Source organism: Gopherus flavomarginatus, chromosome 3 (genome assembly GCF_025201925.1).
Source record: "Gopherus flavomarginatus isolate rGopFla2 chromosome 3, rGopFla2.mat.asm, whole genome shotgun sequence".
Lineage (NCBI taxonomy): Eukaryota > Metazoa > Chordata > Testudines > Testudinidae > Gopherus > Gopherus flavomarginatus.
In genome coordinates, this window is record NC_066619.1 from 88617266 (window position 1) to 88644437 (window position 27172).

The following is a 27172-nucleotide window of genomic DNA, read 5'->3' on the forward strand; positions in this document are numbered from 1 at the left end:
GACAGAAAAAAGCAGTCAAAGTAATCTTGTATCTGGTTAGAATATTATAATACACACACATACAGAAGTAGAATATGTGTGTGTAATATTTGCCTGTGATTTCCAAAGATGTTACTGACTATTTTCTAAAAAGAAATAGTATTGCCAGATCAGTCTTTGCTGAGTTAGGCCCAATCCCGCAAGCACTTAAATATATGCTTAACTTTAAGTACATGCATGTCTTCAGGATCATGAACTTACAGCTTATAGTAATTTTGCTGTTTATAGGTAATTTTCATGGAAGTTACTATACACACACGTGTACACACACATACTGAGACTAGATCTCTATGGCTTTATATAACAATATGAGTTTTTTTTTAAAAAGAGCTTGTATTTTAAAGAAAAAAGAACATATATTAAAAACTGCTTGAAATGTTTAACAGCTCAATCTATTTGGAATAAATTGAAATGGTGCTCTGTAAAAAAACGGTTACAGCAATTAGGGTTTTGATCAACTATTTTATATTTATGGAATTTGGCTGAAAGGCTAGCTACAGTAAAAACTTTTAAAATCTGAGCTACAAAAGCACAGACCTAAAAACACTGCCTGTGGCTTTAGTTGCTTGGAGTTTGAAATATAACAGCAAAGGAAGGTTAAAGTAATCAGTGATATTATAAATATCACTTAAGCTAAGTGTCGCATATGGTATATTAGCAATAAATGGATTTAATGAAAACTAAGACTGGGGTCTACATCTGTCATCAAACAAATGTACGAAATAATTTATCTGAAAATGAAATGTAATAATTCAAGTGATAATCTATAATAGAGTTATAACAACTCCAAATGGTGAAACTACTGCCAGTATAATACCTTTTGGCAGCTAACATTAACGGAACAGACAATTCCTGTGATTATTGTCTTGAGAGAACAGACTGTATGATATGTCACAATCAAACACACAATCCTTAGATCTGCAGCTCAGAACAGCATGCTTCTACAAGTCATCCTCTAATGCAAAACCAAGTGTGATTTGTCACACTATCCTAGCCACCATTACAACCAAGATGGTCATATGGAATTTTTCAAGCTTCACGGGACAAATATTAGAATGGATAATATCAGTGTGCATTTTAAAGAATAATTCCTAGCTCTTGCCAAGTCATGCTCTCTGTGGTATCTGCCAGAGTGGGAGGGAGGCATGCTCTCAAGGGGCCTGTGTTTCATGGTCATCTCAGGCAGGGGGCTGCAAAGTTCATTAAATGAGACTGATCTTATCTCTCTATTAGTTCTGTTCAAAATAGCCTTGATACGATGAAGGATTTATGTTACCCCCACTTCAAATAAAAAGTGCCGAGGGATGGATTTCATTGCTGCCCTGTGGCACTGTAAAAGCCAGGGCTGCAGTTGTATTATTCATCACTGGTTTGTGTCACACAGAGGATTTATTGCAGGAAGAATCTATCTCCAAGGTAAGTAAGGATTTGTTTCTCATAATACATTTCATCATCTTAATGTCGCAAGAGGTGAGTACCTTCTCTAACTTTAATTCTTATACAAATATATTCAAATAAAGGTCAAGGTGTGAGGCAAGCCAGGGAATGGTGCCCAGTTTAACAGCATTCTGGAAAAGATTAGAAGTATTGACACAGAAAAAATATTTTAGGATGAGGTCCCTTGGCAGAGCACTGGACAAAACAGCAATGGGAGTCTCTGTATATTATAGATTGGTGTGCCAAATGGCAGCTGGGGTTACACACACTCCTTCTACAAAGACTTTCAATTATTATCCATTAGATGGATGATTTTTTTTTAAAAAAAATAGACATCCAAACCTGAGAGTGGACCTCTCTCTGGTATGCTGTGTCAAAATTCTCTCACCTGATTAAGAACATGAGCTGCAGACAGGATCTGTCATCTTCCTTGATCCCACAGCATCAGGCGATCCCAGTCAACAATCATCATTTAGGATCTTAACAAAAGTTTTAACAGACAATAATTTATGCTATTTATCAAGAGCCCTGAATTCAACAATTCACGGGATCAGGTTTCAAATGGGATGGGTGGGGAAAAGCTCATGTACTATAGACAATCCTTGATCAAGAAAGCAAACTACAACTGCTTTAAATGTGGAATATTAAAAGAAAGTCAGTAATAGATGGACAGAGTGATGGATAGCTCAGAAAAGGGTAGTCATTTGAACATGGTCTGCTGTGCTACTCTTGTGTAAGTGCTCATGCACATAAGTAGTCTCACTGAAGTCAATGGGTCTACACCCGAAAGTGCTCACCTCTGTGTGTGGGTCCCACATGCAGGCCCTACATGTTTTTGACCTTTGGGAGGAGAGGACAAAGAAAAGTGAGGCCAACTATAACTGGCATTATAAAAGCATTGATGCTGCTGTCTTAGACTGAATAGTCTCCACTCTCCAGGGATTAACCATAATAGCAGCATTACAGGTATCATTGTACATGAGTCAGCTGCCAGTAGCCTTGCATTATTCCAGGTTTCTTTCACACAGTGCTATTATGTGAGAAAATGTCTCAGGAAAACTAGTTCGTGTTGTGTTTTAGGGCAGTCTGCCAAGAATCATCATGTTCCGATTCTGGCAAATGGGTCAGAGTGATCAATATTTCACAGAAAACAATAGTGTAACAGTGGTGCTGTTAATAGGAAGGACTGGCAAACTTTAGAGTGTTGTGTGATGCTGGTATGCAAATATTTCCTTCTAACATGAATGTTTCAGTGTCTACTCTCTTGATGTATGTAGGTAGCTCCCATTAAAATTAGTCAGAGTCATACTCAAACATGGTCTTATCTTGAAGTTCTTGTGCACAGAAAACTCTCCTTAACCCCCTTGGGATTTACACTGGCCACAGACAGGAAAGAGAACATATACTTCAAATATTATCTTGCCCAAGTCACCTTATCTTTCTAATATTCTGGGACCGACATGGCTACAACACTGCATACTTTCAATTCTGTCAAGTGTGGAAGGCAGAATAGATGTGTGCAAGGGGATAAAACAATCCAGAGTTCTATTCTTTCATTGATGTCTGTAGACAGTGCTACACTGAACCATGCTACTCTTATCTATGTACTCGATGATTCTAGGGTCTAAATGAAAAATTGTGCTTATCCAAAATACACACACAAAACACATCTTTTTAACTACAGAGATACACTGCAACATAGATACACATTTGGGTTTCTAAGCCAACCTCCCATTAAATCCCCAAAATAACATTTAGTATTGTGGTTTCAGGAAGACCCCAATACTCTTTATGTTCTGAATACCATTAGGGGATAGGCTGTGCAATGCAATTGCCCTATAATGATGGAAGTCCAGGTACTAGTGATTGTAAAGGGGTCTTATCTTATTTTGTTTAAAGTCATACTGTTTGAAAAGTATATTCCTCATAGCTTCTAGCCATTCGACTCATGTTGGACAAATCCTGATCATACTCTGCAGCTCCTCAGCATGCTGCTAGCCAAAGCTCCATAGCTAGCCACACTTTCCTTTCTCATGAAGCTTCCCCAAAATCAAACCAACTCTGTGTTCTTATATTTTGGCCCCACAATGTAATGACTGACAGAGCTGTCTGGACAATGGATTTTTCATGCCACAAAAAAACTGAGATTTCAAGATTGTATTTCATCCCAATTCAGGACAAAACATCATAATTGTTTGTGAACCGACATACTCCAAAAAATTTTGTTTGGACTCAATTCACTGAATATTGAAAAATTTGAAATGTTTTGTTTCAATTGTGATATGTTTTTTATTATCATTAAAATATAATACATTTCAAAATGAGAAGTCATTTCAAAATGAAAAATCAAAATGTTCTGTTCTGAAAATGTTGAAACAGCATATTAAGACATCTTTAAAGTGTTTATTTCAAAACATTTTTTAAAAGTGAAAATTTTGTCAAAAAATCAACACATTCCCATGGAGTTACTCGATTCCAAGTAATCATCATTTTGCAACATAAAAATATTCCCTTGGAAAATTTTCAACTCGCTCCAATTACTATGCACCCCAGAATTTACAGATAAAACTCTCGATATGTCTGCAAACATTGGTATATTTCCTTAAACCCACAAAATTGTTGCAGCTTTCCCAACACTAATTTTAATGGACAAAGTCTGAAAATATTTATTATACAATTTTTTCCCCCTTAAATAGGGAACATTTTCTGCTTTATCCTTGCAACTACTTTTCTTCCCGCATACAGATTTTTGTCCAGGATCTGAAAACAAAACAGATTTAGAACGGTAATGGAAACTGTTATTTCAGATCTCTTAATACAATAATTCTTTGCATAGCGATAGGATGTAAAACGAATCCTCAAACACTCATCTGAGATAAGAGTTGCCACCCCTATTTTGCAAATGAGGAAGTCAATGGCAGAGCAAATAATAAAAATGGAGGGGATCCTAATTACCTGTCTTATTCTCTAATCTCTAAACAGATATTTTAAAGTCAAATGTCAACAATGACATTATATATATATACACACACACCAGACCTCTGTGCTGTGCAATTTCTGTATTTATTCAGCATATCTATATTATGAAGTGCACTTGCTAAGCAAACTATATGTAAGGAAATATGAATACACAACTGGATTTTTATAGCAGGAGATGAATAATACCTAGAAACCTTAAGTAAAATGAAATGGCAGTAGCTATCTGGATAGGACAAATATAGAAAGATTTATTACAGCAAGGAGAAAAAAGCAGATAGTGTGCAGTACTGGTGATGACTGTAGATACTTTTGGTACACTCTGTACTGGTCTGCAAGGAACCAAAAAACCTAAATATATCATTACAATAAATTCCTACAGGATCTCTTCCTTTGTGTAGCCTTCTCTCAGTGTCTGAGACATGAACACTTATAGATCTTATCAGAATCATTGGTTTTTATTTTTCTCCTATTATTTATATCATTATATTATTTAAATTGTCTCTGATGTCTCTGTTGCAGAATTCTCCCTCTTTGACCATCTCCTCAACATTGCCATCAGTCCCCTCTATCATGCCCAGTCACTTGGCCTTTCTGTGACTTCTAGGGCCTCTGTGTTAATGATTTCCTATCTGCTTTCAGCCCTCTTTTCCCTATCCTCTCTTCCCCTTCTTCATCATGGTAGCTGATACTCTCCATTCATCACTCTGCACCACCCTTGACTCTTTTGTCCCTCTGTCCCATCTCAAGGTCAATCCTGCCAACTCCCAGCCCTGGCTCACTCCTAACTTCGGTTTGCTCTTGCTCTAGTGCTACAGAGCATCTGTGTTGGAAATCCTATGATCAGGCCGACTTCCTCTGTTACCAACTTATTTTCTGCTCTTTTAGTTCAGAACTCTAGTTCTCCAATTTAGTTGAATCTCACGCCCACAATCCCAGCTACCTTTTCACCACCTTTTACTCGTTCCTTAAGCCTTCCCCTCCCCATCTCCACTTCTCTTTCTGCACAGGAGATTGATGACTTCTTCCAAGAGAAAACTGACAAAATATAATGTAACCTTCCCCCTCTCCTTAGCTCACCTTCCCTTTCCCCGTAGAGTTCTCTCCTGCTTTTCCCTTATCACAGGCACAGAAATTTGTCATCTGCTCTCCTCCTCTAAGCAATCCACTTGCCCCAGTGACCCCATCCCAGCTTCAGATCTCCCTCGTACCCACTCTCAACTCCTCCCTTACTCTTTTCTTTAACCTCTCACTCTCCTCTGGTTCTTCCCACTCACAATACAAGCATGCTCTGGTCTCTCAGCTTAAAACGAAGCAAACAAAAAACTTTATCCCACTTGCCTCTGCAACTACAACCCCATCTCCCTTCTCCCTTTCCTTGCTAAACTCACTGAATGCCCTGTCTATAATTGCTGTCTCAAGTTTATCTCCTCCAATTCTATCTTAGACCTTCTCCAATCCAGCTCCTGCCCCCAACATTCAACTGAAACCACTCTCATCAAAGTCTCTAACAACTTCTTCCAATCTAAAACTCAGAACAAGTATTCCATCTTCATCCTCCTTGACCAGTCAGCCTCCTTTGACACAATTGATCTTGTTCCTCTTCTCAAAATGTTGTCCTCCCTTGGCTTTTGTTACTCTGTCCTCTACTGTTTCTCCTTCCACCTTCATAATCACTCTTTCAGCGTGTCCTTTGGACCCTCCTCATCTATCCTCCAATTTTCTATGAGGGTTCTGGTTCCTTTCTCTTCTCCTTCTACAACTTTTCTTTGGGCAATCTCATCTGCAAACTAAAATTCCGATACTATCTCTATTCTGAGGCATCACAGATCTGCTTCTGTATTTCAGATCTGTCTCCGTCTATTCAAACTGTAGTCTCAGCCTGCATGTGACATCTCCTTATGGATGTCTAGTCATTGTCTCAAGATAAACATGGCTAAAACATTGCTTCTAATCTCTCATACGCTCTCTCTCTCTCTCCCCCTTTTCTTGATCACAGTGGGCAATACCATCATCCTGCCTGTCACTCAGGCCCGTAATCTAGGCATCATCTTCAACTCAGACCTCTCTCTAGGTCCTTACATCCAGGCTACGTCTAAATCTTGCCTGTTCTCTAAGATACAGCCATACCTATCCATCCACAGAGCTAAAACTCTTGTCCAAGCTCTCCTCCCACATCTCAGTCATTGCAACACCCTCCTCTCTGACTTTGACAAGTGAAATGTTGCCCTGATCATACCTATTTAGAATACTGCTTTAAAGATCATTCCTAGCCCATTACTTTGGCCAGAGAACTTTTGTTTTTAAATCCCCACACTGGCTGCACCATCTCTATTGTACCAAATATAAGCTGCTTGTATCTATTGTCAGGACAGGGGAGGGATAGCTCAGTGGTTTGAGCATTGGCCTGCTAAACCCAGGGTTATGAGTTCAATCCTTGAGGGGGCCATTTAGAGATCTGGGGCAAAAATCTGTCTGGGGATTGGTCCTGCTTTGATCAGGGAGTTGGACTAGATGACCTCCTGAGGTCCCTTCCAACCCTGTTATTCTATGATTCTATGATTGACCCTCCACAGTCAGTCCCCATCCTAGCTATCATTTCCCTGTGATATTCTGAAACCTGGAGGGCAGAGGAGCTAGCAGGACTATAGCCTCAGCCAAGGCACCACCCTTAGGAACCATGATTGGAGGATTGCCTGGCTCCACCAATTGCTCCACTCATGCTATTTAAGCCAGGAGGCAGCACAGGAAGTTGTCTGAGCAACTAGATAATTCACTGCTGCTACTTTGTGCATTGTTGGGTGCAGAATGTAGAAAATCCTGTGGCTCTGACTCTCAGCTTCAATTCCTGACTCTGATTCTGGCTTGACCTCTGGTGTTGGTAATTGGCAGTTGACTCTTGTCCAGACACTCAACTCCATTTCCCAACCTGGATGCCTGCTCCGCCCACTATAGCAGACTTCTGGTCTGACCACTAGGCAAGACTACCTACATCCCAGTACCCTATACTCCCATTCAATATTGAGCTATCAATGCTGACCTCCAGTTGGGGGACCTCATCCTCCTTTGCCACTCGTTAAATTTTCAAATGCCCATGTTGTCCTTCACGCTTGGGAAAAGCTCTCTGTAAACATCTGCAGAGCCACCTGATTATGCACATTCCAATCCCTCCTTAAACTCTATTTTGCCAAGACACCTGCCAAAAAAATTGACAACAGCTAAGCCGCTGGTGTACAGAGACCACAGCCTAACACACTCACCAATAGTGTCTCATTGTTTCCTTGCACTACCCTTCTGTCTGTCTCTGTCTATTGTCTCATATCTTATGCTTAGACTGCCATTCCCTGAGGGCAGCTAACATCTTTTTGTTCTGTGTTTGTACAGCACCTAGCACAGTCCAAGACTAGGTCTCCAAGATACTATGGTAATACAAATAATAATGAAAGAAAAATAATAGGCCTTTTTCCTGTAACAACACTTAGGAAGTTGTGGCCTTGCTAGGGAGAAGACAGTCACCTGAAGATAGCAAGAAAAGCATGAGGTATTGCAGGGCCCAGTGGCCTCAGAAGCACCGGATTTGTAATACCATCCATGAAACATACATAAATTAAATCTTGCTTGGGTTTAGCCATTTCCCAATTCTGGCAGAAAACAACTTGTCATTTATACTGTTATAAGGAAAAGCAGAATCTGGACCACTCTTGCCCCCAATAGTGCTTAATATCTGATGCCTCAGATGCGGGCAATCACCCATCAATTGCCCTAGACCAGAGGTTCTCAAACTGTGGTCCACAGACCACCGGTGGTCTGCGAACTCCATTCAGGTGGTCCATGGATAGTTTCCCCTAAGGTGCATGCCTGGGCAGCCGCACACAAGAAAATGAAGAGCCATCCACCTAATTAGTGGAGCCGTGCAGGCGTGGCTCCACTAATTAGATGCCTGGACCCTGGAGAAGACGCACTGTAAGGTGAGGTGGTGGCCTTGGAGGAAATAGCAGGTAAGTGTGGGGGCCAGTGGGATGAGAGGACAGGGTAGGGGAAATTTGGGACATGTAGGGCTGCAGCAGCCAGAGAAAAAGGTGACTTTCCTTAGCTCCAGAGCAGCTCCAAGGCTGCTGGGGAGAGATGGCCCTCCTTTCCAGCCTCAGCTCTGTGGCTCCTGCGACGGGAGAGAGAACTCCCTCCTTCCCAGCCCCAGCTTGGGGGCTGCCCCAGCAGGGGAGAGAGGGCACGTCCATCTCATTAGAAAAGTAAGACTACTGATATTAAAATATGAGTTGTGTGCCTTCATTTGTAGAACAAAAAAACTCGTTAATTATTAGTAAGCTTTTTTTATATAGTGCTTTTATGCAAAGCGCTTTACAACAGTTAGCTAATGGTACAAACAACATTTGGAAAGATCATTAAGTGGTCTTCCAAGACCCTCAGCAATTTTCAAATGATCCGCAGGAAAAAAAAAGTTTTAGAACCACTGCCCTAGACAACAGTACTCTGATTTATACATGGAGGGAAAATACCTTTGTGACCCCTGCAAGTGACTATACTTATACTAAAACATAATAGATTTTAAAACATTGTAAAATATTGAGTTGTATCAACTTTCTATCTCTGCTAGCAAAGCCCCTTTGTATCTACTCTTTTCTAATATAGGAACTTAAGTTCCAATTCCTTATATGGAAAGGTATTTTTCTGCTGATGGTAACTATGTTTCATAAAATCAGTGAGTTCCAGCCTCTAGCTATTGATCTTCCACTTACAGAAAAGTCAAGGTGTCACTATTTAACTCATCTTGTATTCCACTTCTTAGTCCCAATAACATTACTAGTGTTTCCAAATAGCACTGTCAGTAACATGGTTTTCCTACCCTGAGAGGTATACCTTTGCAAATTAAATCTAAAAATAATTAATGCACTCTAATATGATTAAATCTAAAAATAAGCAATCATATTAATCCTGTGTAGGAAAAACCCCTTCTAAAGTCATTCCAGCTATTTCTTTCATTGGGGAGCAGTCAGTTTTGGTTCAGCTTGTTTTCAGCCAGGGCTATGTCAAAAATGATTGCTTATGAGTGAGTTTCTCATTGTTGTCCTTTGGAAGGATTGTCACCAGAGGCTTAAATTAATCTCTTTCAGTCAGAACTATTGCAGTTATGGCAGGCCAGCTCAGGTCAGTCCTAACTCCTGAGATTTACAAGAGGGCCATTTGGAGCTCTTTACATACTTTAACAAAACATTACTGTGTACACTTTGTATTACATGCAGAGATCCTGAGTTCAAGCTATGTTCAGTGCCCACTTCAAAGTCAGCATCTCACTTCTCCCCTATTCTCACTTCTCCCCTCTCCTTTATCTGAGAAGTTCTTTTATGTTTACTGTGTTAAACAAGAATTTTTTTAAATGGAAATAGATTTTTTATGGAACACAGGCCCAATTTGTCTTTGCTGGCATAAAGGGAAAAGAGGGCAGGTTTAATGTCCCCCTGCTGAGTGAATAGAATTGACTCAGCAACTAAAAACCCATGCCCAGCCCATGCCAGCCAATTCAGGCTTGCAGGGCTCGGGCTACAGGGCTGTTTCATTGCTGTGTAGACTCCCAGGCTTAGCCTGGAGCCAAGCTCTAGGTCTATGTAGAGTGGGAGGGCCCCGGAGCTCGGGCTCCAGCCCAAGCCCAGAAGTCTACTATACAGCAATGAAACAGCCCTGCAGACCAAGTCCTGTGAGCCAGAGTCGGCTGGCATGCACCAGCCGCAATTTTTTCTTTGCTGTGTAGACATACCCATAGAGGGCTTCTCAGGTAGATGCAGATCCACTCCTTGTAGAAGCCCCTGGCACTGGGGCAGCATTCTGTGACAGGCCAGAGGTGGTGTAACCAGGGCATCCCATTGTGCAGCTGAATTCAGATACATGTGCATGTGAAGGACCAAGCAAAAAAGAGAAGTCAATCATTTTGGAAGGTTTGGGACAGGAATCCTATAAGCATGTGTGTTAATTGAGGCAAACAGTAAAAGCACTGGAGTTTGAAACAGATAGGAAGATTCAGTTTTCAAAAACTACTGCACATGCATGTGCTAAAGTTTTCAAAGCTCTGGTGCTAAGAAGGGTTGTGAATAACCCTTTTATAGGGCCAGACTGTGTCCTGCATAGGTCGTGCTCCACAGCTGCAATGCCCAGGCAGCACTGAGCCAGATTCTAGGTTTGTCTAGCTACAGGAATGGCGAAAAAAGCCTAACCACAAATTTGAACATACAATAAATAGCTTGAGAAGACTGACAGGCTAGGCCAGTTCTTATTTTACCTGAACAAGTGAACCCATCTCAAAATGACTCATACACACAGAAAAGTGTCATGATCCATATGTAGCATATAGCACATTAACTGCACTTCAGACTCCAGACTGTTCTAAAATTCCTCCCAGTATTTCTGCACAGAACATCAGGTGACCTAACAGCAAAGACTAATGCAGATCCTCTCCTTTTGAAAGATTACAAGGTGTTATTTCAACAAATAGTTTGGTTCCTTTAATGGTTAAGAACAAAAAAAATCACCATTTACATCAGGAGTACAGGGACATTCAATAAAACGGACAGGCAGGACAGTTATAACCGATAAAGGGAAATATTTTTTCTCTGAGTCACATTTAGCCTTTGGAACTCATTGCCACAAGGTATAATTGAGATCAATAGCTCAGCAGGATTCAAATAATGAATGGACAATAAGAACATCCACAGCTATATTAATCAGGAATTTATAAGAATAAGGAAGGACTATAAACCCTTATGTTTCAGGCTATAAGCCCACATCTGACTGAGGAAGTTAGGAAATAATGTCCCCTATGGAAAAATTACTCCTAATTGCTTGCTTACAGACTCTTGCTCTCCTCCTCCCCCTCCCTCTCCCCAGCCTTTTTTTTTTTTTTTTTTTTAAGAACCTGATACTGGTCATTCTCAGAAACAGAATACTGGACTAGAAGGATGATTAGTCTGATCCAAATTGGTAAATGCTGTAATATATTCCTACATTTGTAACATTCTGCTCTGTTTAGAGAAAAGGAAGGATACTCACTTGCCTTTAAAACTAGAAAGAAGTAAGTTTTTTCATTGACACATTAAAGCATAAAACAAAAAAAGAAATAAGGAGATTTTCAAAAGCAACCAATATATTTGTGGGCTAACTTTTGATCAAGAAATAACAGAGCCCACATTTTTCTTGCAGCATCCAATTGTACCTGCAATTAATCCCAAATACAAATGCCAGCACATGTATACCTATCAGATTTACTTGCTCAACATGTCAACTTCAGAAAAGAGACAACTATAGTGAAGTTCTGAAAATCAGACTCAAAATGAAGACCCCAATAATTCAGGGGAAATGGGTTGGCAAATAAGGGGGTTTTCAAACTCAGAAACCCAAGAAGAACTCAAACAAAGTCACAGCAAAATCTCAAAAAGAAAATAAAACAATCCCTTCAAATAGGCTATTTTTGTTCTGAGCTCCTAGTCTCTTTGTAGTATGTCTCACATTTTCTCATAAAAAAACTGAATCGCTAAATAGAATTATATAAACATTATGAGCTCCCAGCTTTGCTTTTCGTATCATGCCTGGCAGGTGAATGGCAGCAATTTCTTCAAGCTTTTCCAAGCAAGCCTAGAGGGACTATTTTACTAGCTCTCTGCAGCTCTGATTAAAATAAATTACAAATAATTGCTACAAATTCACACAAGGCATAGGAAACTAAAAAATTAAATGTTGTGGAAGATGGTTGTAATGATATTTTCATGCAAAACCACATCATTTGGAAAGCAGGATGTAAAAGTATAATCTAAAACCCGTTCCATGCTTAATGACGACTACAAAGAGATATTTTTGGAAATAATGACATTTTCTAGCTGTAACATGTGGCACAGAGGCATTGCTATTAACCCGTTAAAAGTCCCGTTGAGAGAGAGAGAGAGAGATTGTTATTATCTTATAAAATTTGTCCCCAAATTTATTTCTCAAGCTGATGTTGAATGTAAACTGCCATGAAGGTACAAGATGACTATCAGAAAGAAATGTAATAAAATAAATAAAATATATTCAATTAAGATTTTGTTTTGATTTTTTTTTAATTAATTCATGGGCTTTTGCAATTTTGCATCCTGTATAATTTCTAACCTTCCCCATTTCTGAGTAAAATGAGGGTAAATGCTGTACTGATTACTGGAAAAACCAATAGAACTCTATCCCTTCAATACTTTGGTAGTGGCCTACTGTAGCCATTTTATGGTCTCTAGTACAAGTTCAACAATAACTCAACTTCAGAATGAATAAACTGCTGTCTCATTCCCCCATGCCGTTATTGGTGGTCAGTGGAGTTTCTCATTCTCTCTTTGTCTCAGGCTATGTCTATACTAGAAAGGCTTTGCTGATACAGCTATAGGCCATGTCTACACTGGCGAGTTTACAGCAGCACTGCTGTAACAATGGAGCTGAGCCACTGTAAGATCGCACGCGTAGCTGCTCTTTGCTGACAGAAGAGAGCTTTCCCAACCACACAATAAAACTACCCTCAACGAAGCTCTCCCATCGACATAGCACAATGCACACTACCACTTATGCCGCCGAAACGTGAGTCACTCAGGAGTGCGTGTTTTTCACACTCCTGAGCAAATAAGTTTGGCCAACATAAGTGGGTAGTGTAGATATGGCCATACTGGGACAGCTGTATCAGCAGAGCCTCCAGTAGAGGTGCAGCTTATATACCATCATAAGGCAGTCTTTTGACGGTATAGTTAAACTACCTTCCCAGATGACATAAGATATAATGGAAAAAAATTCTCTTTTGCCAATATAGTTGTGTTTACACAAGGGTTGTTTGGTGGTTGTTGGGTTTTTGGGTTTTTTTTTTTTTGTGCATGTGCTGGCATAGATATGTCAATCGGGGTGCAGATTTTTCCACACTCCTAAGCAATATAGCTATACTGGCAAAACTTTGTAATGTAGACCTGGCCTCAGGTGGGTTTTTGCTCATGCAGGTAACCCATGCTGCTGCATATGATACCAAGGCCACACCCATACAGCTATTTTTAGTACATTAGCTCAAGCAGAGCTAGAATGTATCTGTGTACCCTCCCAGCTGCTGTACAGACTTATCCTACTGGCAGAGCCAATGCCAACCCCACAATGCTGCAGGAATACCCCTAAAAGAACCCTCCTAGTCTCTATAAGCACATGAATGTGCCACTTGTAATAGTTGGCCAAGCTTGCGAGCCCCTGCACTGAACTTGATGGAATTTGTCTGTCGTGCCATAACTTCTGAATGCCACATCTGATCTATTCCAAAATTTCAGGGAATGTTCTAGACATCAATGGCCAGAACCCTCTTGATTTGAAGGGAAATCAGAATGCCAAAAGAGGGAAAAGGGGGACATGTAGACCTCCTGTCATCTCTTGATGGCACCCATTAACCCCTTGCAGCATAACATTTCTCCTCATCTCTCAGGAGAATTTAACATGTTGGCACACTGAGGTTATGTGTACACTTAAAACACTGCTGCAGCTGAGCCACTGTACTGTAGCACTTCTGTGTAAACACTCCCTACAGTGACGGGAGGGGCTCTCCCATTGCTGTAGGTAATCTACCTCCCTGATTAATTCTTCCATCAACCTAGCACTGTCTACATTGAGGGATAAGTTGGCTTAGGCAAGTTGTTCGGAGTGTGGCTTTTTCACATAGCTGAGAGACATAGCTATGCCAATGTAACTTATCAGTGTAGACCTGCCTTGAAAAACTTAAGAGAAATAATTACTCTCCCTGCTGGGGCGCAAAGGGGCAGATTCTTAGCCAGCAGGGGCAGCCAGAGGGAGAAGAGAGAGAAGGTTTCATTCATTCCATCTTCCTTCCTAATGTCCTGCCTCCTCAGCCTGCTCCAAGTGAGAAGAAAGATGGCATTAGCCATCCACCCCTTCTTTCCAATCTGGGAGTAAGAAAGACAGTCTAGGGTGAGGGAAGAAGAAACACAGGGCTTCCCTGGCATGTTGCATGGAGGATCAGAGCAGAAATGGGGAGAGAGCAATAGAAGAAAATAGAGCCCTAGACATGGTCAGGAAAATGTGGTATATTGATGGGGGCAGTGGGGGAGGAGAGGCACCCAGCACCCTTGATGTGGTGTAGACTAGAGAATGGGGGACCCTGGCATGGGCATACATGGGATTGGAGGAAAATCAGAATCCCTGACATGCTGGGAGAATGAAGGACCCTGGTGTGGGGGGGAGAAGGGAATGGAGAGGAACAGAGCCTCTGGTATGGCACAGAGAATGGGGGACCCTGCTGTGCAGAGATACACAGAACCATTAATGAAGAAAACTGAGGGACCCTGGTGCGGGACGTTGGTATGGGGAAGGGAGGCGCACAGAGTCACTGGCATATGGAAAAGAATTGGGGACTCTGGTATGGGAGGAAAGAGACTAGAGGGCACACAGAGACCCTGGCAGGGTGGAGACTGGGAGGAGTTCCAGCAAGTCCCTGAAATAGATGAGGATGGGAGGATGGAACACAGAGAACATGTTGGGAGCATGAAGGGATGCCAGGAGCATGGCCAGCAGAAGCAACAAAGCATGTAATCCTCTAATATATGTTGTGATTTAGAGCATGATTATGTTAACAAAACAGTAAAGACTATGCAAAAATGGCATCATCTTATTCTACGGGGCCTATCCAGGAAGGCACTTATTTACATATGTAACTTTAAGCATGGGTACATGATCTAATACCTTCCATATTCAGGGCCCAGATGTGTTGCCAAGTTTAGGGTGACCAGATGTCCCTATTTTATAGGGTCAGTCTCGATTTTGGGATCTTTTTCTTATATAGGCTCCTATTACCCCCTACCTCACCCCCTGTCCTGATTTTTCACATTTGCTCTCTGGTCATCCTAGCCAAGTTATATTTGTTTTATTTTGTTGATCCAGGCCACAATGCTCTCATTGATGATTGCACTTAATCACATGCCTGGGCCTGCATAGCCCCACTGATGTTAATGGTGCTTTGGGTAGGCACAGAGGTATGCCCTCATAAAGACAATTGCAGGATCAGGGACTACAACAAGGAACACTTCATGAGGCTCGCCCTGAAGAGCTACCTCAATTCATTCCATCAGGCTGGGGGAAGGTTTTAACTCACCTCAGTTGTTATCGTTCCCTGGTAGTGGGGTGGCCACCTGCTCCTGCCCTGAAGGGCTTGAAATCAGCCCTGGGAGAGGGCTGAAGCTGCCAGAAGACTGCTGCTAGGAAAAGCAGCAAGCCTCGGCTGATTGGGGAACCAGCCATAGATGTGGCCATGCCCCCCAGGGCCCAACCAGCCCTTATAAGAGGGCAGTGGGCCGGAAGCACACAGAGTCTTTCACTCTCTCGATGTGGAGAAGGATGAGCCTGGCTGCTAGGAACTAAGCAGGGTACTGAGACTGGAGCAGGGCTGGGGGAAGGCCAGAGGAGCACCAGCCTAGAAACCCCGCAGGCTGCAGGCCTTGTTAAAGGCCAAAGAAAAGTACTGTGGGGCAGGGCTGGGGGAAGGCTAGAGAAACAGGGGAGCTCTGGCCTAGAACCCGCGCCCCAGGCTGCAGGCCTTGTTAAAGGGTTGCAGAGGGCAGCCCAAGGGTAGGCAGAGGCAGCAGGTCTAAACCCCCCTTGCTGGTGATGAGTGGCATTTATACTGCAGTCTGCCCCAGTGAACGGGGACTAGGTCGAGACTGGCAGTGGCCATAGACTGAGGCAAGGTGGGGATAGAGGGCAGGGCAACCTGGGGGGCGGGTCAAGTGGGGCAATTTGCCCTGGGCCCCACAGGGGCCCTTATGAGAGTTTTTCAGGGCCGCTGGAGCAGGGTCCTTCACTGGCACCCCAGCACTACAGCAGCAGTGCTATTCTCTTTATTCCTCTAGTCCAGTAGCATAGCTGGTGGCATTCAGCGGAAGCAGCTGCTTCCATTCAGGCCAGCAGGCGCAGAAGCGACGGCTGCTGGCCGCACGGCCAGAGGAGCTGCGGGGTGGCAGCAGCAGCCCTGCACGGAAGCAGCACCTGCCAGCCGCGCTGCCCACTGCACAGCTGTAGGAGCCACGGGGTGGCAGGCCAGCTTGGAAGCCGTGCCTGCCAGCCCGTGCTGCCCACCAAATGGCTGGAGGAGCCGCAGGGCGGTAGGCTGGCGCTGAAGCCGCGCCTGCCAGCCCGCGCTGCCCGCTGCATGGCCAGAGGAGCCGCGGGGCAGCAGGCTGGCTCGGAAGCCACGTCTGCTGGCCCGCACTGCCCACCGCATGGCCAGAGGAGCCGCAGGGTGGTAGGCCGGCGCGGAAGCGCAGGAGGAAAGGTGAGTGGGGGAGGGGTCTGGTCTGGGGGCGTGGCCAGAGGGGGAGCCAAGGGGGGGGCACCTTTTTTATGTTTTGTGCTCCCCCTAAGCTGAAAACCTGGCTACGGCACTGCTCTCGTGGAGGTGGAGTACATGCAGCGCTGTAGCCAGGGAGATACACTGCTGTATGTGCCTTGCCAGTGTGGACGGGGAGTGAGTTACAGCGCTGTAAAGCCACCACCAGCGCTGTAACTCTTAAGTGTAGCCAAGGCCATAGCCCTCAAGAACAGAAACAGCCCTAGCCCAAAACTTTACCAAGGACACCGCTGACCAGAAAGGCGAACCCTTAACCCTTCTTTTGTGCACTTGCTTTGCCATACAAAAGGAAGCTCTGAAAGGAATAATAACTGTACTGAAAGTGCTTTAACCCACAAGATACCCTTAACGATTGAGTATGGTTACTGCCTGACACCCTTAACTCTTCCTCCGGGGTTACAGGGTGAAACTCTCCAAATGTGCAAGTCATTAACATCCTTTGTTACAATATTACAAAATGTATCAATATCAACTACAATCAGTGGAAATAAAGTGGAATGAAAAACTAAGCTATTAAGAGTGCTGTTAATTTAACTGTAAAGTCTTTCGCATGTGGAACTTTGGGGGACATTTCTGTTATCTTTGTATAAATAATTAAATAATAAAATAAAGATGTGCTTGCCTACATCTTGTGGAAGTGTAAAGATACTATGAAAACATACTTGCCAGAAATGGGTTTACTCATTATTGCAGGTGTTAAGATGAACTGGTAATTAGCCTGCTGGCAATTTACTTTCAGAGAAACCTTGGAAAAATCTTACAAATGTCAGTTACTTTTACATTACCTCTTTAACTTACATGCAAAAAGTCTTCATCATTATGCTAAACTGAGTGCAATAACTGTATCCTGAATTGTGTGCTGAAAGGTCACAACCACAATTATATGGAGGTGAAAGATATTTTACCAAAGGCACTTTAAGGTGAACAATTAGGAATTGTAATAACTATAGTACAGCATATACCTCAAGTGCCACTTTCTGAATGAAGAAGTAGGAGCATGATTCATTCCCATTAAGTTCTTCTTTTGCCTCCACAGTAAAAAAAACTGCATGTGAATTCAATATCGTAAAGATCTAAAGCATGCTGCAGTAGCACAATATTCCAGACAGCAAAATAGAAAAGGACTGGTAACTGGTCATTTGGGTTTTCTTCTTTACAGAAAATGAATAGTCAATATGTGCGCTTTGAAGTGTTTGGATGTGAAACTGAGGAACTAACAGACTTCTGGGAAAAGACAATTGAAAAACAAACTAAGCATCTGCAAATTGAAAAAGAACGTCAACAGAGAAGTGCTCTGCCAAAGTAAGGATGGGGGGAGAAGGGGTGCTTGTTTCTGTGGGTTGATACTGTAATCCTTTAAAAAAGTAATAAATAAATTTACTGCACGCAATAGATCCCAGAATGACCACCCAGGTAATTGGGGTTCTCTGTGTAATATACAACAACAAAGCTTCATGCGCTGCCCCTCCTCCTGTGTGCCTCAGCCATGACCTCAATGGCTGATCTCAAAAAGATAAGAGAGGGTAGATCATTCTTGGTCTGCTCAAGTTGCTAATGCTACCTTTACCCCTCACTGTCTGGTGCTGTGTGGAGCCTCAGCTCAACCACAGCGGAGAATTTGGCCTTAGATCATTTAGCCTTTCTAGCCTTCTGTTCCCTAGGAAAAAATATGTGTTCTTAACTCAGAGTAACTAATGTAACTAACACAAGGTAAATCCCTAATTAAAACAAGACAGCTGTAGTTTCAACATGTGCCAGCAGGCCAAGGCAAACCCTAAGCTCCCCTCTAGTCTTTAGCTCAGCCTGCTAACCTGTGAAAACTATAAACTGCCTTGTCTTCAGAGGATCTTAGATTGTGCTGGTTACCCTGAGGTAAGAATACATCTTTTTTTTTTTTTTCCCCAGTGAAGATGCACCTTTTCACATAAGCTGGTCCCAAATCAAAATTCATCCACCCTTTTCCTTCCCCCCCCCCCAAAACAAAAGGTTAAAATCCACAGAGAAGAGGAAGGAAGGATGGTGTTGCAGTTAGTGCCCCGGCCTAGGACGTGTGAGAGCTGAGCTGAGTTCAGTTCCTGGGTCTGCCTTAGATTTACACTGTAACCTTGGGCAAGTCCCTTAATTTCTCCATCCTCAGCTCCCCACGTGTATAATTTCTCATGTCTTTTGTCTGTCTTGTCTATTCACTCTGGGCCAGGAACTGTCTTACTATGAATTTGTGCAGTGCCTAGTATAGTGCCTTGATCCTTATTGGGGCCTCTAGGTACTACTGCACTACAAATAAACTCCCACCACTCACCAAACCTATCTGGTCAACAAGTAAGAAGCATTGCTTCTGGTAACAATCTTGTAGATTTAACTGTACAGAGACCCTCTAGTGCTTTCAATCTAGTAGTGCTAAAGGAAACCAAGAAAGTACTGTAAGAGGTTGTCCAGCAGGTGGCAGCAGCCAATCTTGAGAAATAAGGGATGACCTACAAAGTAGATTTGTCAAGCCAGGAGAGATGAAAACTAGAGATGGCTGAGCCCCAAAACTCAGGTTAAGTTTCTTCATCATGTTAACACTATTATGCTAGAAGACACTACCAGCAGGATTTGGTAGATCTCCCACTGTTGCTACTGCTGGCAGAGCAGTACCAATGGTGGGAAATGTTAGGAAGATGAGTTTGGTGGTATCTCTCAAAGCCCGGAGATGTGCAAGACTGGAGTCTTTTTGGTGATACCGGTGTTTGTTTCCTGTCTTAGACTCAGAACTGAATGGAAGGAGAGGTTGGAAAAACGGATACAAATGATGAAGACTCAAAATGAAGAGCCAGCTAGTTGAAGGCTTCTTACACATTTGGGAAAAGAAGGAAAAATGTTTTGCAGAAGAAAACCATAGTGTATTGCAAACACTCAATTTATTTTTATTGATAAGCTTCAACGAGATTTATTTTACAGTACCATCATCATGTAGGGAGCTCATATGTGAAACCTCTATTACTGCTTATGAGACCTATTATCTATGTGGACCCCTCGGAGAAAATAAATGTGCATGGATCCTAAATTGTGGTTCCCTGATCCAGACAACTGTCTGGAAAAGGAATTTAGTATCATTTTAACTAAATGCTCATTGAAATAATCTCCTGTGTATTTTATTAAATACTCCTTGGGTTTCTATACATCCTGATATTATAGAGCAATTTAATGTTGTGGTTTTTCTTTGAAATTGTTTAAAATACATTTTTGTGTGTTTGACTACTATGAAACCACAAATATACACAGAGAACAAATACACTTAAAAGTTATTCATTTATTACTAATACATTTTGGGAGTAGGTCCACTTCCTCCTCCTTATAAGACAGATTGTTTCAAACAGTATCCGTCTAACCCCTACCACCAATATGCAATAGCCTTTACTAAAATGGAAGAGTTTCAATGAAGTAATGCTATCAAGTTGCTTCTTTTTTAGTGACTGTTTCATTGCCACAGGAGTAATGCACGGCAAAATGGATTCTTTTAAAACACAGTAAAAATCCCTTTCCCTCAATTGCTCAGCTGTCAGTTTCTTGCAATGACATCATTTGACTAGTTCTCCAGTCTCCATATAGTTCCAGGGTAGACAAGATTTTAATTACCAAGAAGGAGGGAGGCGTAGAGGGGAAATCAGTAAAAGTAAGATTCTGGTTTTTAAATAGCTTAGGTAAACTGTTATCATAAAGCATGTTTAAAATATTATATTTTCCTTTGTACATCACATTTCAAATATGCCACGTTGGCGAGACCTGAGGGCAAAAAACAAATCTGGCATCTGATAGGAGTTGTGCACATGGAAATGACAGGCTGATTGGGAGCCTGAAAAAAGCAGTTCAAACATAAAAACTGCCTTGGAACACATGCTCAGAAATCAAGTCATCAGAACTTTTGAAAAGAATTTCCCTGTGGGCTGAAACTGTCTAAAATGTGCTATGCTCCATTTCTTCAATATGGTTTTCTTACATTGCTTTCAAAGTGACATAAGCTAAACTGGAAAGGCACTCTTATTCCACATCTACATAGGGAGTTATAACAGTAGAACTATGACCATATAATTATACCCGTAAATTTCCCCATGTAGACAAACCTCAAGGGAGTTAGGTACACAGCTCCCATTAAGTTTCAGTAGGAGTTAGTACCTTTGAAAATCCCAGGCAACTCAATTTTCTCCTCCCTTGCCTGTGCTCAGCACCTACTAAACCCAAGACCAAATTCTGCTCTCAGGGTTGCACTGGATTTTACACTGATGTAGCAGAGATCAAAAATGGAACCCAAGGGTCAAAGGTTATGGCTGCACTACAGTTTAAGTCAACATAAATTATGTCATTCAGGAGTGTTAATTAGCCACTCCCCTGAGCAACATAATTTATGCCCATTTAAATGCCAGTGTGAACAGAGCTATGTCAGTGGAAGAGAGCTCTCCCAGCGTTGCACGTACTCCACATCCTCTACGAGTGTAGCTTGCAGCGCTGGGAGCCACGCTCCCAGCGCTGCAGCACTGTTTACACTGAGGCTTTACAGCGCTGTATCTTGCAGTGCTCAGGGGGGTGTTTTTTTCACACCCCTGAGCGCGAAAGTTGCAGCGCTGTAAAGCGCCAGTGTAGCCATGGCCTTAGTAAAGGCAGAGCTTTTAGCAGAGTGGGATGTGCAACCAACACAGTGAGATCTAGGAATTAAAAAAAAACACTTCTTCAAAGGACAACTTCATCTGATTTTTTCAAACCAAATTTCTGCATTGGTTTTGAGTATAACAATGGGATATTTCAACTATACCAATCCATTTTAATTATTTTTTTTAGATTAAAATAGGATACATTTGCTTATCCTTTCCAGTTTTCATTATTTTACCATTCTTCTTCCTCATCTGGATAGCGTGTTACTAGAAGATGCACTATGTCTCTTTCATTACATATGCACGATTCAGAACAACTTTTTGAAATCTTATTACACAGACAAAATCAGAAGTAGCATAGTTTTGCCATCATCTAAAACAAACACTAAATAATCTGGATCCAATCCCTCTTAGGCTCTGTTTATAAGAAGTATATTCAATGCTACCATGGGAATGACAGATACTTCATTTTACCTGCATTGTATGGATAAAGTCTGACAACTTTGAAACTGTGTTTAAAGGAGAGTTTAAATACAGTTCCTTAACATTGTTCCTGACCTAGTTTCCCACAAACTAGGAAGTGTTGTTGTGCTTGTTTATGCAGTGCTTTGAACCTGAATGACTTACTGAAACCAGAGCAGAGTTCTTTCTTGCTAATACAGTAGTGTCAATTTTGTCAGCGAGTCCAAATGGGACTGGGTGAACTTTCACAAACCTGACCCAGCGCAGGTTCCTTAGGGCTTGTCTACACTGGCAAGTTTCTGCGCAGTAAAGCAGCTTTTTGCACTCAAACTGCAGACGTGTACACACTGCCAGGCCACTTTGTGTGCAGAAACTCCTCAGTTGTAGCGCTGCAAAAAACCCACCTCGAGAAGAGTCGTAAGGCTATTTGCGCAGAGGCTCCAGCCCTCTATTGCCAGTGTAGACACTTGATTGCTTTCTGTGCTGTAACTGGCCTCCGGAGCTGTCCCGTAATGCCTCAAGTGACTGCGCTGTTCATTGTTTTGAACTCAGCTGCCCCGGAGACATGCGCCCCTCCCCTTTCAAAGTACTGATCTGCTCTGGGACACACAGCAAACCATTAACGTGGAATGCTCCCGCTGTTGAACACAGAGGCAGGTGTGTGTGTGAGAGAGAGATTTCTGTGCAGAGAGCCCAGGAAGGGAGGCAGGGGTTAATGTCGGGGGTTTCCCCTCCCCCTGCCTCAGGACAGGTTGCTTCCTGCCACTGTGTGAACTTACAAGACAGCATACTGACACACTCTCTGTCCCCCAAATCACACTGTCTCTCTCTCCACCTCCATACACACATACACTCCTGTCACAAACTCTTCCCTCCCCCGCCACCCTTCAGTTGAAAAGCACTGGCCATGTAGTAGGATGCCCATGGAACAATGGGATTGGGAAACCTGCACCATGTGATACTGTGCCAGCCCCATGAGGCACTGCAAACCCTTCCCAAAGTACCCTGCGGCCAGCTGCACAGTGGGATAGCTACCACAGTGCACTGCAGTCTTTGCAATTGCAAAAGCTGCTATTGTGGATGCACTCCAGCTTCACAAGGAGCACAGTGTGGACACGCAACAGAGGTTTAATTCCAGCATTTTAATGAAAAAGGTATAACTTGTGGCACAGAAACTTGCCAATGTAGACATACCCTTAATGAAGGGTATGTCCAGCTACTGCAGAGTGCCCTCCGACTTTCACAAGTGGAGTATGTCTTCACAGTGACATCCATTGGCCACATGCCATGTCTTGTGTGATTCCTTTGTGTCCTGCTAATTGTGTTTGTTTGGGTTTTTCTTTTAATAGTGGCAGCACTACCTAAAGAAAAGAAAGAAAGACAGACTGAGCTCTATCCCAGTTCAAAGATAAGCAGGTCACTCATCATCATGAGTCTTACTAGATATTTTATACAGTGTTAAAGTATTGGAGTTATTTGTATTACAGTGGCACACAGAGCCTCCACCAAGATCAGGACCCTCTTAGTGCTGGTCACTATCCATACATTTAGTAAGAGACAGTCCCTGCTTCATAGAGATTACAATCTAAATAGGCAAGACAGAAAGAGCAGGAGGGAAAAACAGAGGCAAAAAAAGTGAAATGACTTGCCCAAGGTCAGTGGCACAGCTGTGTTAGCCAGTACAAGTACCAAGCCCCAATCCAATTTCCTAACCATTGGATCATGTTGCCTCTGTTCATACAACAACCACCACTCTCTGATAATCCAGAGAAGACCTGAAGCTTGAGATTTGAAAAAGAAAACCATTCAGGGTCCAGCACCATCAGAGACTGTAGGATCTAGTGAACATATCATCAGGAGTGGATTGGGAAGGAAATTCTTGGGAAGCAAAACTATGTGGGGAAAGGGTAAAGAACAAGACTCACTAGACTCAGGCCAGATGACTGAATTTAAAGAAGCAGGGTAGGTAATTTTTAGAAGGGCAGTCAAAGATTTTGGAGGGAGGAGTAATATCTGAAACAGGGCTTGGATGTGGTTCATTTGAAGGACTGAGATTCAGGACTAGTGTTATTTTGAACTGACCCATTCATCCCTACTTATTACACCTGTGGTCTCTGAAAGGCATCACCACTCTTGTGTTGGTCCACCTGTTGCACATACACATTAAGGGCCCCATTTTACAGAACTTGATCTGCAGAATAAAACCTTAAGTCTTTGGGACCAATTTTCAAACTTGGTCAACCACTTTGCATCAGAGTACTCCAATCATCCCTCAAGCATCTGATTGGGCTCCTAAATGTATAATTGTGTACCTAAGTTAACTACCATATATACTCGATCATAAGCTGGTTCTTTTATAAGCCTCCTCCCAAGATGGCTAAGTAAAAATGGAAAATGTTTATGATCCATTCATAAGCTGACCCTATAAGTCAGGGGTCAGCAAACTTTGGCTCCCAAGCCATCAGGATAAGTCGCTGGTGTGCCAAGATGGTTTGTTTACCTCAAGCGTCCACAGGCAGGGAGGTAAACCTAAGTAAACAAAGTCTCCCGGCCTGCCAGCTGCTAACCCTGACAGGCTGGGACAGCAAGTGGTGGGGAAATTTTTTGGGGGGGAGAAGCTGGGGGTCAGGGGAGTGACCCCTGTGACCATCCCCCACCCCCAGCCCGGGACACCCACACTCTCCCCATTCCATCCCTTCCTACCTTATCTGGGGAGGGCCAGGAGAGGATGTCTCTGGCCCGGCTGGAGCTGCTCTGGCAAGCTGGGCAGCACAGCTGAAGCCTGCTCCGGCAAGCCACACCAGGTGGCGCAGCCACAGCACGTTCCAGCGGGCTGGGCCAGGTGGTATGGCTGAAGTGTGTTCTGGCAGGCCGGGCAGCACGGTCACAGCCTGCTCTGGGGAGCAGGGCTGAGCGGAACAGCTACAGCCTGCCAGCCCCAGAGCTGCAGCTGCTTCAGAGGCTGGGGGTAGAGCAGCATGGCCAGAAGCAGAGAGACTCTGGTCCCGCCTCTTCACTTCTGGCTCTGCTGCCTCTCCTTGCTCCTTCCGTTGGGGGGAGGGGCTGTGTCCCACCTCTCCCTCTCTATAACCGTTCATAAGCCAACCCCCTTCTCTGGTGCTTCCCTTTTTTACTAAAAAAATTCGGCTTATGAACAAGTATATATGGTACCATTCCTTTTGGGGCATTTTATAATCTGTGCAAGACCACAGCTGACTAGGGTGACCAGATGTCCTGATTTTATAGGGACAGTCCCAATTTTGGGGTCTTTTTCTTCTATAGGCTCCTATTACCCCCCACCCCCGTTCCGATTTTTCATACTTGCTGTCTGGTCTGCTGAGAGCTACACAACACCCCAGTGAGCATTGAACAGCCCTTAATTTGATCAAATGTTCTCACATCATGCCTACAGCACTTGTTAGGACAATCCCAAAGATTCTTCTGGGCTGATGCAACAACTTCACATGGGGCCTGATCTGAAGCTCATTCAAGTCTATGGAAAGATTCCAATTGACTTCAATAGGCTCAGAATTAGGCCCATTGCACCTAAAGGAAAAATCTCAATGCATACAGCTGTGCTATGTGTAGCTTACAAATATTATGACTTGTTGTCTGTGTACAGCACTTTTACCTGCCTAGAAGTTTGCTGTCTGCAGCTGCTGGCAGCCATTTTGGGCAGCAGAGTTCGGTGCAGTCTGCTGCAGAAAGGACAAACACAGTGTGCTCTCACACAGAGATGTTATTTTATTCTCGCTTGACTTGCTGTTTCTCAATATAAAGTAAATGTCATTATCAAACAGTTTGCTCTTTGTTTATGAGTAAACATAACCATCCTTTCCACTACTGCTTATTACTGCAATACAGCTAGTTTCCCCCAGGACTTCCCTCACAAACCCGATCTCTCCTAACTATTTGCTAACTTACTTGTGAAAACAATGTGCATGGCCTTGGCTGCAGCCTGCCTAAAGAATGCCTACAGCTTCCTGAGAAACATACTTTAATCCCTTTCTCCTTCCTGCTTGAAAATGGGGCTTTGCTTTATCCTATCATTCTTCTGTCCAGGAGAGCTGAGTGGAGTAACCTTGGTGGCAGGAGTCACTGTTAGGTGAAGTTCACTCTGTGAGCTGAGTGCATTATTTCTCTGACCCTCCCGACCCCTCACTGCCTAGGAAATGAAAGGCACAAATCCACAGAACAGTCTAATAATGACCTGTCAACATTCACTTTGGAAAATAAAGCTATTTTTGAATTGTAGGAGTGGGGAGCACTTTAAGGAACTGAGTTCTACCATTTTAAAACTCAGACAGTGTCTCAGAAATCGCAAACACTAATCAAATGTTTAAAGAAAAATTCTTCTTATCCTGGGATGAGACCTTAATACCAAACTCCATCACAGAACAAATTTTTATGGACAAACTATAAAACCCTTTGAAACTAGAGGTTTATAAGGGGAATGCTGATACAGACTTATCCATGGCCAGAGAAGAACAGCACTGCTATGATTACTGAACACAATCTATAATCTGCATGGCGCTCTGAGTCAAAAGGAAAATGAGAGGCTTTGCTTAATGTTGAAAATCAATCAGGGCTTTGATGTCGCTCTAATCCTACACTATCTCATAGTTCATTTCATGTCCAAGTGATGTGTCATGTAATTTAAGATTACTGTAATTAGAAGGAATGGATCAGAACCCAACAGGAGAAAGAATATGCTCTTTATTTGATTTGATTTACTTAAATTAAATACTGTTTTTTCAAAACACACAAGCGACATCTATTGTATTAGGTGGTGTTTTTAAAGGAAAAGGTGGGAAATTATCAAGTAGTCTATTCATAAAGAAAAGCAAACAGAAAGCAGCTTGTATAATCCTTGTACTGTTTGCAGGTTATTAATATGCAATGTATGCACTGAAAGTCAAATCCTGGGGCAGCCTACATGCCCACAGAATGTCCCAGATAAACTTCAAAGCCAAGGCTCAGCTGTGCATGAAGCCCATAGCAGTGGAGATTCTGTGCTGTGGGGCCATGCAGCAGGCTATGCAATTACAAATGAGATCTCAGTTGATAGCCTGAGCTTCCACCACCAGAAGGAGCGATGTGGACAGGTATGCAATGTGGTTGACCAATGGGGCCATGCAATACTTATTTAGATTTAAAGTGAGTCTAGCCAATGCTCTGGGCACCCTAATGCATCATCAATAATACAATAAAATCCCAGCAG

The 27172-nt window shown here is 42.8% G+C and overlaps 1 protein-coding gene across 1 annotated transcript; it reads left to right on the forward strand.

The window, feature by feature from the left end:
* Window positions 1–1370: 1370 nt before the first annotated feature.
* Window positions 1371–20278, forward strand: LOC127047604 (protein FAM240B-like). Its single transcript, XM_050946063.1, has 3 exons — window positions 1371–1455; window positions 18021–18163; window positions 19607–20278. Exons 2-3 carry the CDS (start codon window positions 18024–18026, stop codon window positions 19683–19685), a joined length of 219 nt encoding a protein of 72 aa, XP_050802020.1. The 5' UTR covers window positions 1371–1455; window positions 18021–18023; the 3' UTR covers window positions 19686–20278.
* Window positions 20279–27172: the final 6894 nt, after the last annotated feature.

Excerpts from the sequence above, each read along its gene's own strand:
- LOC127047604 (XM_050946063.1), top strand. The coding sequence starts at position 18,024 with ATGAATAGTCAATATGTGCGCTTTGAAGTGTTTGGATGTGAAACTGAG. Across the intron at positions 18,164-19,606 it reads CAGAGAAGTGCTCTGCCAAA|ACTCAGAACTGAATGGAAGG; the intron begins GTAAGGATGGGG and ends TTCCTGTCTTAG.